This window comes from Ptychodera flava, unplaced genomic scaffold (genome assembly GCF_041260155.1).
Source record: "Ptychodera flava strain L36383 unplaced genomic scaffold, AS_Pfla_20210202 Scaffold_33__1_contigs__length_2856901_pilon, whole genome shotgun sequence".
NCBI classification, from domain to species: Eukaryota; Metazoa; Hemichordata; class Enteropneusta; family Ptychoderidae; genus Ptychodera; species Ptychodera flava.
In genome coordinates this window covers 2,195,555-2,209,821 of record NW_027248355.1, presented here as the reverse complement: position 1 = coordinate 2,209,821, position 14,267 = coordinate 2,195,555, and the positions used below count along the sequence as shown (strand labels likewise).

The 14,267-nt window shown below is 36.0% G+C and overlaps 1 protein-coding gene across 1 annotated transcript; it reads left to right on the top strand.

The window, feature by feature from the left end:
* Positions 1-9,355: 9,355 nt before the first annotated feature.
* Positions 9,356-13,051, top strand: LOC139127599 (uncharacterized). The gene is made up of 2 exons (XM_070693511.1): positions 9,356-9,812; positions 10,560-13,051. The coding sequence occupies exons 1-2, from the start codon at positions 9,409-9,411 to the stop codon at positions 12,337-12,339; spliced, it is 2,184 nt and encodes a 727-aa protein (XP_070549612.1). The 5' UTR covers positions 9,356-9,408; the 3' UTR covers positions 12,340-13,051.
* Positions 13,052-14,267: the final 1,216 nt, after the last annotated feature.

The following is a 14,267-nucleotide window of genomic DNA, read 5'->3' as shown; positions in this document are numbered from 1 at the left end:
GAAAGCAATTAAAATCAAAACTTCAAGCTTACTCGTCACGTTATTTATACTTTAACACTGTGCACAAATTTTGTTCTATTCCATATTTTATAGTGAATACCTTTGATGGGAGCGGTATGCATATTACCGAGTTGCAAGGTTCAAGACTATTTTAATAGGTAAATGCGGTAACGGTATGTTGAATCTGTAGTTCCTTCGAACAACTTGTCAATATTATAATGGAAAAAACGGTCTCCTCCAAACAGGCAGTGAGCGCGTGACGAGACCATGTGACGTCTCGTGTAACACTTGTTTCACTAGCAGTGAAAGCAAAACAAAAGGAAACAAAATAACCGCCACTTTCTGCTGCGCACGACGATCAAACGCACAGGAAATCGGAAGGGATTTGAAAAACAGGAAAGAATTGATGGACCTCTATTGTCATTACAAGTAGCTCGTCCCTGCCAGGTGTTTTGTGTTCTGTTATATCTTTTATGATATTCGTTAAGATGTTAAGGAGCTGTCGCATGTTGTGTTTACTGCAGTACAGAGCTAAGTTATTATATGAGTAACGCCTGTTACGTGAATAACGCCTGTTTACATAAGTTTTCAGCATTTATACGCATGTCGGAAAAAAGAAGAGTTAGTCGCAAATGTTAAGGGTTTTCCTTTCAATGTTTAAGGTAGCGGTAAAGGCTAGAGCGTCAGTTATAATCTTCAATAAAACTATTAAAACATGAAAGTAGTCAACATTCTCTGTGGAATAAAAAAAAACTAGACATTTTGGGTCATAAGCATTGCAGAGTTATCGCCCATTGAAACTTCTGAAAAACTGACCAAATAAGAGGAAGCTGGGGAGTCCTTAGTGTATTAACTATGGTAGAGGTCCCCTAGCTTTTAAAAAAATGTTTGAAAAGGGAAAGTCATTTTTAACTGTTTTTTAGGAAAGTTTGACTAGGCAGTGCTTGCATTCAGAATGCGTGACTGCTATTATAAATGCATTTTTAGATTATTTGAGTGTCAAAAAGATGTCAAAAGTGAGATTAACCAAAAAGACTGCTCTTTGACTTCAAAAGAGGAGTGCAAATATGGCTTGTTTTCAACAATTTTGACAGAATAACAGTTTTCCTACATAATTTTATACCAATTAAATCCGACCTTTGAAATGAGATATGGACATGGAATTTTTGCAGCCTATTAACAAGGTTACAGATAAGATTTGTACGGCACAATTTTCCCGTATTTGAAGTACTTTTTGAAAAATCACATTTTGAAATTTGAAAGAAGTTTTAATAATTTTTTGATATGTAAACCCATGTAAAATCATAAAAACAAATTTTATTTACAAATCCTGCCGTACAAATCTTACAATTAATAGTGTCAACATATTTATAACTAATTTGGTAATATTAATTTATTATTAAATTCAAAGATGTAAAAAAATATGAAAAATTAAATTTTAATATTGATTGGTGTCATATTTCGAAATCATGGCTACAAATATACAATTTTTATATTCTTTGGAGAAAGTATTAACTAAGGGAGTTATCCTGAAAATTTGAACTAAATATCTTGATTCTAACACTTGAAACTTGACATTAACTCTGAGAAAAGAATTGGTGCAAAAATAGCCTTTACCGCTACCGTAACTTCTTGGCATGGTTTGTGATAAACAGTTTTTACCAAATATTCCCTTGTCCAAATATACCATTGGCTCTTCGCCTGTTGACTGTCACAGCAGAAAGACTCGCATGCTGTTTCGATAGGACACGGCAACGGGCAATATCTGGTAAATATAACATTATCATAAACACGATTGGGACTAATTTGGGATAATTGGATAGTGAAGTAATGTCGGTTTGATATGCCAATGTACGATCATCATACGCTTATTTTTATGAGTAACTTGCAATATTGCAACATTCAGCTATAGGGCGCCAAACACTTTTGAGAAATTGAAAAATATGAAGATCCAATTTTCCGAAATTAGTTCCAATCGTGTTCATAATTATGTATAATCCCATGGTATTTTTCTCTGTCTGACGTCATCATATACGAGTATTTTTCGCGGAGCCGTACAACTTCGAGCCGAAGGCGAGAAGTTGTGCGGCTCCGCGAAAAACACAAGTATACGATGACGTCAAACAGAAAAATTGCATTGGATTATATATTTATCACATGAACAGTCTTCTTATTTTTCTTTGATGCGGATGGATCAAAATTATTGTAACAAATTGCATAATTTTTATCGCGATTTTGTGTTTTATTTACGCAGATTACTTTCATTTAATGAGTAAAGTGGCCCGTCACCCAGGAGGTGTGCGAATGTTTACAGTACACTTTCATTCATAAATCCGATTATGTTGAACTTTTGATACATGGAATGGTATCTCCACCAATCAGACATACGGGTTCGGTCACGTGTGCGTGTCAATCATTGTCTCGCGGTGGCCCGATGCCGAGGCAAGTCTGCCATCGGCAGACATAGCTTTCACCGCGCTAGCGATAACCATAGTATTTTGAGTTATTTAGAATATTTACAATCATATTTATGACGCTAATGCAACGACACGATCGAAACAGTAGTTATCATTCTTAGAGATGCTGTGGATTTTAAAATATCACACGTTTACAACCTTGGCGAACCCGAAAGATTCAGATCGATGACACACAGAATGTACGCTTGCAGAGGGCACTGTCATCACCGGTCTTCGCCGGTGGCCCTCGCGGTCGTCAATTTTTCGTCTTACGGACTTTGATGTTTGCTGTGACACATATATCGCCCGTAGGTACATCCCAATTTTGTTACTTGGCGGGAACTCTGTTCTGTTTTGAGTGTTGTCTGAGTCAACTTTCGAAATCCATCGGATTCTACAGCGCCATTGCAGACTTAAGGCTGCAGGTCGACAGCTGATGTTTTCACAACAGCCTTACGCTTTAGGTTTGATTCCGATCGAGAAACGACGGAACAATTTGTGTGATAAAGGAAATTTATCGTTGTTCGTCGAATGACTTTATGCTTGTGCCCTATATGTCGCTTCCCCGAAGATAATACGGTACTCATTTATTAGGTTAAACTTTCGTTGAGATGTATATTTCGGGTTTATCGCCAACCGCGATCGCCAGGTACGACGTCGCTTGACTATCGCCAGGTACGACGACGTCCAAAATGAGCCTTACGACTGGAGGCGTGACGTTACTGAGCCATTAAACGATTGACGGTATCCTCATTCGATTCTTGAGAATTTCGTTGGACATGCCTTCTATGTCCCTATCTTGATTTATCGGGCAACTTTTTGTCAAAATGCCATGAGAACATCGATCGCGACAAACTTGTCTGTGTCGCGACGTGCATGTATGAACGGTACCATTGCAGGAAAAAAGTTCTGGTTGATGACTTACAACACCGGTAATATGGATTTCTTATCAATGCTGGTGTACGTCAGGTGGAGATACGGGCCAGTTAATGAGATAATGATAAATATTAAAGTCTCGGAGCACATTATTCATGTCGCAAAAATGACATAAGGATGAGAAACTAAAACTTGATATTAATCATGCTAAGTTAATTTGAGTCCTCAAACTCCAATACTCAGAAATGTTCACAGTGACTACATTTATCAATCGAGCAAAACGGAGACAACGATATGCCTAATAAATTGGATGTATGTCAATATATTCAAGTTTAAAACGAAATTCAATTTGAATGACCAATGGATGTTTTTTGCTGTTTCTGTCTTGTGTTGGAAGCTACAGTAAGTTACATTTATAATTTACAATTCAAGGGATTTTAATTCACCAAAGGATTTTGACAAATATCGTCGTCTCCATACATGGATTTTTAAAAAAATTCCTGTAAGCATAGAGGAACGGGTAAGATAGCTCCAATATGGCTGTAAGAATAGGGCTGTTGTTGATTCGGTTAGTGATTTGTGTTAGACATCTCTTTGACCATCGATGAAATGCGACCCTTTTATGGGTGAGTTTTCACTACTGTTAATCAAGCGATCAGTTAAAGGTTTTCTAAACTGTTAACTAGTAATTAGCATGTATGACCTCCAAAACCTAACACAGAAAGTGGCCATAGTTTGAGTAAACAAGACGACGATATTTGTCAAAATCCTTTTTTTTCCATATTGACATACATCCAATTTATTAGGCATATCGTTGTCTCCGTCTCGCTCGATTGATAAATGTAGTCACTGTGAAAATTTCTGAATATTGGAGTTTTGGATAAGGTGAATTTTAATCCCAAATAGTGACGATGTCAATAGCGTCAATTTTATCTGCTCCATTTTTCTTTCCAGTGAATGTGCTGTCGCATTTAACAGGTCATAATGTTTACTTTCATGCTTACTGTTGTTACTATTTGATTCTTGTTTTTCATCTTAAGGGCTCGTCTTCGCCTGCATCGAGGTACTGAAAATCTTCAAAGCATTGACTGCACGAGACTTTAGAATTCGTTAATACCACATAGACTTTATTTCTCGGTAGACAAACGCAATTGCCAAACTACACTTCTCCCATGGTCTAAATGTCTTGGACCAGCTGTATTTCTCTTTGTTTACACTTTGCCTCGCGTATTACTTAAGAATGAGAATTTAAACGCTATCTTTATGACGTGGCTTTGATCATACAATAGACATAAATGAAAGATAAAAAAATATATCCAATCATAAACATCAATACAGGTCGTGATGTTAAATTAACATGATTGTCACAATTAATATTTGAAAGTCACTTTGATACGTGGCAAACCCACCATGTGAAATTCTCAAACTTCGTTCATTAAACGTAATTAATGTCTTTGTGAGTCTGTTGCATTTATGGTTTGTATTCATATCGATTTACATAATTGAGATCTTCTTGTTTGAATTGGTAATTTTACTGATGCCTATGACCACCGGTGCATTATGTGAGATAAAAGCTCTTCATAACACTGTGTCATGTTTACTATGTCATGTACACTGCATCATGTTTACTGTGTCACGCTTACTATGTCGTGTTTACTGTGTCACGCTTATTATATCATGTTTACTCTGTCACGTTTAATCTGTCATGTTCAGTGTATCACGTTTACTGAGACACGTTTACTTTTGTCACGTATACTGCGTCATGTTTACTGGTACTTGACAGGGAGAAACCACTCGATCTGTACTTTTTGAAGTTATTTTCTCACTCTCTTATGTTGCAAGGACTCAAAATGGACCAAGAGCATCATCAGATGGGAATTTTATCATCGAAAAATAGCAAAAGAGTATAATATTTTTTTCAGGAGTAAAATTAATGGGCAGAATAACTGAACATTTCTTAATTTGTATTAAGTCAAACGCTTTAAGTCTAAGATGACATTCAACATAAAGAACCTGAGATGTGGCACTGTTGTATTTTATCATTTTCATTTAACACATAACTAACATGATTGGAACTTAATAGTTATAATTGGATCGGCACTATTTCTCGTGAATTTTAAAACTTTGTCTAATTTTACACCATATTTGCTTACCAACTTAAATATTTTATTCAAAATTTACAATGCTGTTGAAAGGTGATCAGTAAGAATCAGTGCATGATAGTATCTAATGCAATTTTGTTCTAAACATATGAAAAATATTCATATTTGAATGAAAATGTGTGAGCTTGTCTGTAGTTCCTTCGTTACTGAAATAATAGTGCTTATCTCAATTTGCCTCAACCAAAATGAAATTTTTCGATTGATTAACAGTTAGGTCAGTCAGGGTCATTCAAAATATTCCCTGACTCAATTTGGTGTTTTAAAGCCCTAAATTCACGAAAAAGTCAAGGACATTTCAAAAGTGCCCTGACTCAAAAGTCGTCAATTAGGGAAATTTTAGACATTTTATTTTTTTTTTAATAACATTTACACAAAAATATTTTTTCATGAAAATGAATCCGATGAAAGAGGTATGCAATAATCATTGTGTTTTCGCTGTTTTGTTCAATGAGAACAATTAAAATTTACACTTTTCTATCATTTTGTAAAATTTCAGCTGTAAAGAGTTCGATTGCGTTACACGTTACTAATAATTACCCTCATCCAATTTTCCCTATTTAGCTCCAACCGTGTTAGTTAAAGACCGAACGATCGATAACCTGATTATAATATATAAAACCATTGCAAGCATGAGCAATATCACATGCAACCTCACACGCATCGAATCCTTCAGCGTTGCGTTAAGGCAGTACACGCCACGAAAGTGAAAGACTTAAACGTTTGCTCAAACTTTCCTCCATGAAACTTAATTTTCAACCATTCCGAGTCGCTCACCATATCAGAACAAAATCAGAGATCACCGTGCAAAGTTTGGTACTGGCGAAACAAATATTATGGCATTTACCAGTGTTTGACATTCAAAAAGGCAGCTTTTCGTTAATGGTACGGAGAAAATAATTTTCGATATTCGAAAAACGAGACCGAGGCACTTCTACCTTAATACTAATATGTGGTACAATAAAACTTCGAAAACGAGAATTAAAACAAACGGTGTTATGATATTTTAAATTTTACAGTATTTTAAGATCTTTAATCAACAGTCTCAATCTTAGCAAGATCAAGTTAAGAATTTGTGGCAATAGAGATCACAGTTATTACTGTGCAATGCTTTCTATACAAGAGTCAATGTAATGGTATATAATCATAATAATCATACAATGTTTTTGTTGCAATACTAATTTATAAATTTGTAAAGAAACGAAACGATTCCCCCCCAACAAAAAATATTTTCGAATATGTTTAAATTTAATTCATGTAGAGATTCAAATTTCTTCGTAATTTTTTTATATAGCTCTTATTCGTATCTTATGTACTCGATCGTTGATAATATATTTAATTTCTTAAGCTCGTATATGAGAGAGATTTAGATGCATGCCCGTGAAAGGGACGTGAACGAATAATGCATGCCCGTGAAAGGGACGTGAACGAATGTAGATTCAGGCGTCTGAAATAAAAGTTGTCGTTTGTTTTGAACATGGATATGAATGGTTGTTCGAACACAAATTAAATGTTAACTTTGACTATCTGACAATGTTTTGACGGACACCGAGCAAAAGTGTCTAGTACATGCATTACGTGACTGGGGTGCGTGATTACGCACTCGTAAACCGCACAGGTCTGTGCGTAACGCTCTGCGTTATGTTCTCGCTATGGTTGAAATCTTAAGCTCTCTTTTATGTCTACGGTAAATTAGCATACATCCATGAGACCTTTTACTAACCGTGAAAATTGTAATCGTGCATTGAGTAGGTGTACACGTCATTTAAGAGGTCTCCCTTGCACTGCGGCAATCAGTGATTCTGTGACACTGTAAAGATCGATATCTTAAGCACATCAAATTATACATTGGCATGAACTTTAATCAACTAGTAAGAAATATTATATGTAACACATGTACACTTAGAATAACAACATTTTCGCACTGATTATTTCTACTTTTATATGTAGAATAGTAAGATAAGTATCATTTAACGTTAAACTAGAATTAGATTTGGAAAGCCAGCATTTTGATCACCAAAACACCTTCGAATTCAGACAGGTATGCCCGTAAGGGAGCCACCAATAGTAACGGCCGGGGGTCGGAGGAGTTTCATCGGCTCTCCGAAATTTCGAGTAGCCCTCTGCCAAATATGGTGAAGTTGAGTATGCAACCCTCTTACACTTAAATTGTGACTGCCCCCACACTGAGAAAAGTTAAATCACATGTATTTGTAAAATTTACAAAAATACAGCAATACTAAAGAATGTTCATAACCTGATGTGCTCTGCTAGATTATCACTGGTTATCTCATGACGGTTGAAAATGGTGAAAACAACATAATGAAATTCAACATAACAACAAATTACAGATAAAAGCTGTCTCTATAACCAGTATCAAACCATATAGTATTGTTTACTTTGGATGGGTATAATGACTGGGCTTTTCACCGGGTTATCTGACTGGGCAGAATTTGAAAGTACAGGGGGAGGGGCACGCAAGAGATTGAGGGGGAAAGTGTCAGCAGGGGTGTCCCCTATCTTGCCTAGAAAATTTTGAGAAATGTATGTGTGTAATTGTGCAGTCTCGAGCAATTTTGCACTCGATAAACCATTTTTTTAAATGACACTGAATATCGATATTTTTATAACATTTTTGTATGATAAGTGTTTCAGTCACAATATTCAACAACCAAGCAATGACAATACATTTTATAAAAACAGTTCTCAGTTTGCAAGAGATTGAAGATCAAATAATATGCAGGGAATATGCGACCTCCCAGTGTCATTGGCAAAATGTTACATTTCTGTATACGATACCAGAGGACTAACAGCCAGAGTAATATTTTTTTACATCCATTTATTATTTGTTGACAGCCTCACAAGCCATGCAATTACCCCAGCTGCCAGCTGCTAACAAAAAAGCCTGAACATAGTATGGTTACATGACAAAATGGTTACTGAACTGAAGTCATAAGAAAATGTTTCCCTGATAATAAAGGATGAATTCACAACAGTACAGATTTGCCCTAGATCCCGTGTAAAACTTGAGAAATTAATGTGTGCAATGGTTGAGTCTGGTGTAATCTTAGAGGTATTTCCAGTTCGTTTTTTAGCAGTAAAACTTAAAAACCCAAAGGCAGAGGTACGAGAGAGGGTGTGTCCCTCTCGTATCAAAAATTTTGAAAAAAAGTGTGCAATGTCGCAGAAAGAGGTGTTTAAGTTTATTTGACACCAAAAATTGAGTACCTCTTCTTTCTATCCACATTTTGAGTACCCCCATTTGTAGTTTTCAATTTTATGAGTGACCTCTCTCAGATTCCTCAGACCCCCCAGGCCGTAATAAATGACCGCGACGGGTTCCTAACTCATATTCATTGTGAAAGTTTGACTAATGTAGAAAACTGCTGGCAAATTCTATCCGATAATTTTGCAGTTTAACAAGATACCTATTGCTTGAGTTGACTTATCACTGATGACTAATCGTCACATTGCAGTGAGCGATAAAGCATCGCTGGATGTTTGGCTGTAAAATATGACTGGTCTATGGTGGAATTATAGAATTAACATCAAAATGCAAAGTGTTTGTTTTGTATGCATTATCTCAGACGGCAAAACTGCTGATTGGACCACGGGCATTCTGTTGTTCTTAAATGATGGTGTATAAGCGTGTAAATATGATTTCGTATTTTAGTTTCCGTTTGCCGCTGGAGAACTTACATCGTGATTTAGAAAAATATAAAAGCCTAAAAAAAACGAGGTATTATTAATACAAAAGAAACAGTCGCATTCTGCTTGTTCACCTAACTGATTATTCTTTCTCACGCCCGGTCTCTCTGCACCGCGGCATGCACGGCAGAGTTCTTACCAGCGCGTATAGACCACTTTCCCGGAAGTTGCTTTCAAAGCGAGGCTACATCTGCCTGGGGTGTTCCGGTATGATGGCGTCGAAGCAGACGACGGACCCACTTGCTGTCAGTATAGAATTGGAGTATCGCGACTTAGAGTTTTCAAAGATAGAAGATGGGTGGAGTCAAGACATACGACAGATAAGCCCAGTAATTACCATCGAAAATGTGAAGGAATATCTTATAAATTCAAACGATAAATCATTTGACAAGGACACATTACGAGCCTACAAAGCTCTTAGAGCATACAATCTCTACGAGGCAGGCCACATCCATAGTGTGCAATATAATCAGTTGTCCTCGAGTAAGAATTTTTGCATTGTGCGGAGTAAGTGTTTCCCATCACAGAAGACAAACAAAGATTACACGACATACGTTTGTTTGGATAAAGTTACTGGTGTTGTATATGGTGGGACCTGCCAGTGTGTTGCTGGGTGAGTACTATGCCCACTGATCGTGAAGTACACAAGTACAAGTACAACTGTAGTCTGTACTACAACTGTACAGACTGTAGTAGTAGTAGTAGTTGTAGTAGTAGTAGTACTAGTAGTAGTGGTAGTGGTAGTAGTAGTAGTAGTAGTCGCATTGGCGATGTGGGTAGTAGTAGTGAGTTGTTGTAATAGCTTAGCTAGTAGTGTAACAGTGGTAACTGTGATATTTGACTTTGCAAAGTACAATTTTGTCTTGTGTCATTGATGGCTAATTGCGAGAGTGGTTAATTGATTTCATAATGTAGTTTAAATGATGAAATAAAAATAAATAGTGATCAAAGTCAACTGATATAGTGAACTGCAGCAAAATAAGGCCAAAGTAATTAAAGTCTTTGTTTTGCGTCCCCACTCGCTTAGGTTTTTAAAGGTCTTCATGAAAAAACACACACAGTGTATTTGAATAGGAAATTTTAGGACATGACCGCTTAGCTTTTCTGAACTAAAATTTTGTTACAATATTTTATTTGCTGTAATCAAATTACATTCTGTTAATTTTCTCGTGTGTGTTTTTCAGCCGCTTAGGCGCGTACCTTTTCCCATTTAGAGTGGACGCAAAACAAAGAATTTAATTACTTTAGCCTAATGTTGTTTACAAAATCACTGAAAAAAATGAATGACATTACTTTTCATACATTGTTATTGCCAAGGTTTCACTTTGATAATTTTTCTATTTATTTTGTTGCGTTTCAGTCTTGGTCAAGCATGCACTCACCTGGCTGCCTTGCTGTTTTCTTTGGTTGACTTCTTTGAAAGGGGATGTAACTACTTACCTGATGCACCGGGAACAACAGAAGTGATCTGTAAATGGACGGCAGTGAAGAACAACAAAGTCATAGCCAAACCTCTATCGGATATTCCAGTTTATAAGCCGAAATATGGAAAAAAAAGAAAGGCACTTTTGGACCCACATGTAGTGTACAAAAGACACAGAAGTCACGACCTCTCAGAAGATGAACAGATCAGATGTCTAGACTTACGGCAAAAACTGCTGAACTGTAATAGAAACTGTGATTGGTTGACACATTTTAGAGTAAGCAAAACTATTCCAGATAAAAGATCAGAATCAATTTCTGTGTTAGGAGAGCTTCCTAATGAGATGAGTTCTGATTATCTGCCACCTAGTGTAGAAATAGAAGTAACCACTGAGGTTAAGACAGACATTGTTTATGACAAAGAAAATGTAAACATGAAAGAAATGAATTTGAAATTGTCCAAAGATGTGAGTTTTTCTGAAATCAAAACTGATTGCAAATTTGAGCCTCGCTCCTTGCCTGAAAAAAATGAAAGCACTGCTTCATGCCACACTCAATATAACAGAAGTACTTGTAAAATACTGACTAAATCACTTGTGCAGGACAGATGTAATTTCAGTGTGCCCCCTATCAGTAAGGGTGTGTCAAACACGACAGAAATAATAACTATTTCTGATAGCCAACATGCCAGTGTTGAAAACTCAAGCACTCTGTATTGGAATAGAGATCTTGGTCTTACATACAATGACATGTTGACTGTGGTTAATGGTAGTGAATTCTCAGATATGCATATTTATGCAGCACAAAAGTTACTAAAACAACAATACCCACATATTTCTGGTTTACAGTCAACAGTTCTTCCTGTTTCTCAGCTCAGATCTATTTCAGTAGAGTCTATACAGATACACTATAATGGTCATGGCCATTGGGTGACATCATCAAATGTAGGAGGTAAAGTGCAGATATTTGATAGTAGCTTTGGTGGTCACATACCTGATGAATTACTTAAACAAGTTACACACATATATGGTTTAAATAAGCATAGCTGTTCAATAGAGTGCCCTCCTGTTCAGCAGCAAGTCGGTAATAAAGATTGTGGCCTGTTTGCCATTGCATTTGCTGTAGAGATTGCTGAGGGAAATGTCCAAACTATTCAATCATTTAGCTTTGATCAATGTAAAATGAGAAATCACTTTGTTCATTGTGTTAATAATAATACCATTTTGCCATTTCCAAAGTTTTCAGGTCAGTCACATGAAGATTACAATTCCTTTCTTCAAAACAAAATTATTGTCAATGACAAACAGGCCAAAGAGATTGAACAGGAAACCAGATTGCAAGCAAAATGCTCCCAATGGTTTTATCATCGCAGTGTTCGAATTACAGCTTCAAATTTTGGTGTTGTATATAAGAGGAGAAAATTTACAAATCTTGATCCATTTATTTCTCAGATATTGCATTACAGATCTTTCACTTCCATAGAAACAAAGTGGGGCAGAGAACATGAAAAAATTGCTTTGGAAGAATTTTCTAATGAGATGTCAACCATACTAGAATCAGATAGTTTACAGATTCAAGAATGTGGTTTTGTTGTAAATCCAAAGTGGCCAAAATTTGGTGCAACACCTGATGCAACAATAGTTTCAAACACAACTGGAAATGTGGAAGCCATTATTGAATCAAATGCCCATATAGATATCGGTTTGTCAGTCCCATAGAACCTATTGGTGTACTTGGATATCCCATTGTACAATCTGCAAATGGTCCAAAATTAGATGAGAATCATAATTACTTTTACCAAGTTCAAGGCCAACTTAATATATGTGATGTCGATGTTTGTTACTTTGTAGAGTGGACAACACAGGGTATTTTGATTGTTAAGGTAAATAGAAATGCAGTGTTATGGAAACGCATGATAAAAAAAATGACAATTATATATGATAATTTGGTGTTGCCTGAACTTATTGAACAAAATGTCAAAAATGGAAGACCACTTAAGGTATTAAATAAGAAGCTTTTACAATCTATTTTTTCATATAAGGCACATTGAGTGAAAATAGTTTGACCATAGAAATGCAAACCATATCCAGGGGACAGAACAATTCATTGATCTGAGGTCATAGATTTTTATACTGGGCTTGTAATTTTTGCTCTGACTAGCCCAACGGATTGTAAATTTAATTTGACCTTGACTCTGGTATTGTACTTGCAGCCTTTATGCAAGAAACTAGGTTGGCCAGTGATATTTTTTGCTGTCAGCCTGAAGGTACATGTTCTATAGTGATGATTTTAATAACTAATAAGACTATTCTGTTCCTAAAATTGATAAATGTTAAAATCTTTCGAACTGTGTTTCTGATTGCACAGCATCAAAAACCAGAGCCTTGAAGTTAATGTTGTGAATTGGAACTCAATAAATATTGAAAATTGTATCTTATTTTCTGTTTCTTAATGATTTGATTAACACATACACATATATATACCTATATATACATATATATATATATATATATATATATATTTACACACAGTAAAAATTGAACTGATATATATATATATATATATATATATATATATATATATATATATATACACACACACACACACACACACCATCATCAAAGACAACATTGCTGCAAATGACACCTTACAATTTTATTGTCGGACTTTGAAAATTTGTCAGATAACCACAGGTCTTCACAATTTGCTCGGCATTTCGCTTCATACTGAGGGGGATAGATCTGTCTAATATGTGGAAATTTTTAAGGCGCCCAATGGCACGTTCGACATGTATGCGACACTCAGAAATTCGCCTACTTTGGCTTACTTCTTCACCTGTTAATTGAGATCTGCTTGCTTTGAATGATGGGATGATGAGATTTACTCCATAAGTACTGAACTCTGCTTCCATATCAAATCCCCTGTCAGCTATACAAGAATCACCAGCTTCGAATTCATCCATAATGCCACAATTTCTGGTAATACATTTATCTGAGGCCCGCCCACCCCACATATTTGATACGTAACAAATTGCCCCTTTAGCGGATACACCAATTAAGAATTTGAAGGTGTCATGATGTTTGTAGTTTGACCAGGTTTGCTTTCTTGTTTGAAGTTGTGATGGCCTTTCTGAAAAGATTTCAGTGCAATCGATTACTAGTTTCACTCTGGTGTATCTTTTGAAACACTGCGGTAGGACACCTTCATTTTCAAGCTCCTCAGATGATGGGATTTGAATTATTGACTGAAGGGCATCTGACAAAAAATGTATCCAAGTTGTAAAAATACGAGAAAAGTAACTCTCAGAAATCCCAAAATTTCTTGCCACTTCTTTGTTTAACATACCCAGTCTAAGCCGTACTAGTACTGCAAAAAACTGACTTTCCAAGCACAGTTTTCTTTCCCCTTGAATATCATTTTTCCGAGTACCATCGGTTGTAGTGTACTTCCCTCTCCATATTAAATTTTTTGCTGCATCTGGCTCAAAATATTCAAATAAAGCTTTAAAAGTAGCGTAATTTGGTAAAGATGTGTAAAAATGAACTAATTTGTCATCGTCTTTGATGTTCTCAAGGGATAATATTTTTTTCTTTGTCTCTTTAAGTTTTTCTTTCACTGTATCAAGTTCTAGTTGCAGATCTTTAAT

What these genes read in the sequence shown, in the direction of transcription:
- LOC139127599 (XM_070693511.1), top strand. Translation starts at nt 9,409, where the DNA reads ATGATGGCGTCGAAGCAGACGACGGACCCACTTGCTGTCAGTATAGAA. An exon ending in ACCTGCCAGTGTGTTGCTGG is followed by an intron (nt 9,813 to 10,559) that starts GTGAGTACTATG and finishes GTTGCGTTTCAG; the next exon opens with TCTTGGTCAAGCATGCACTC.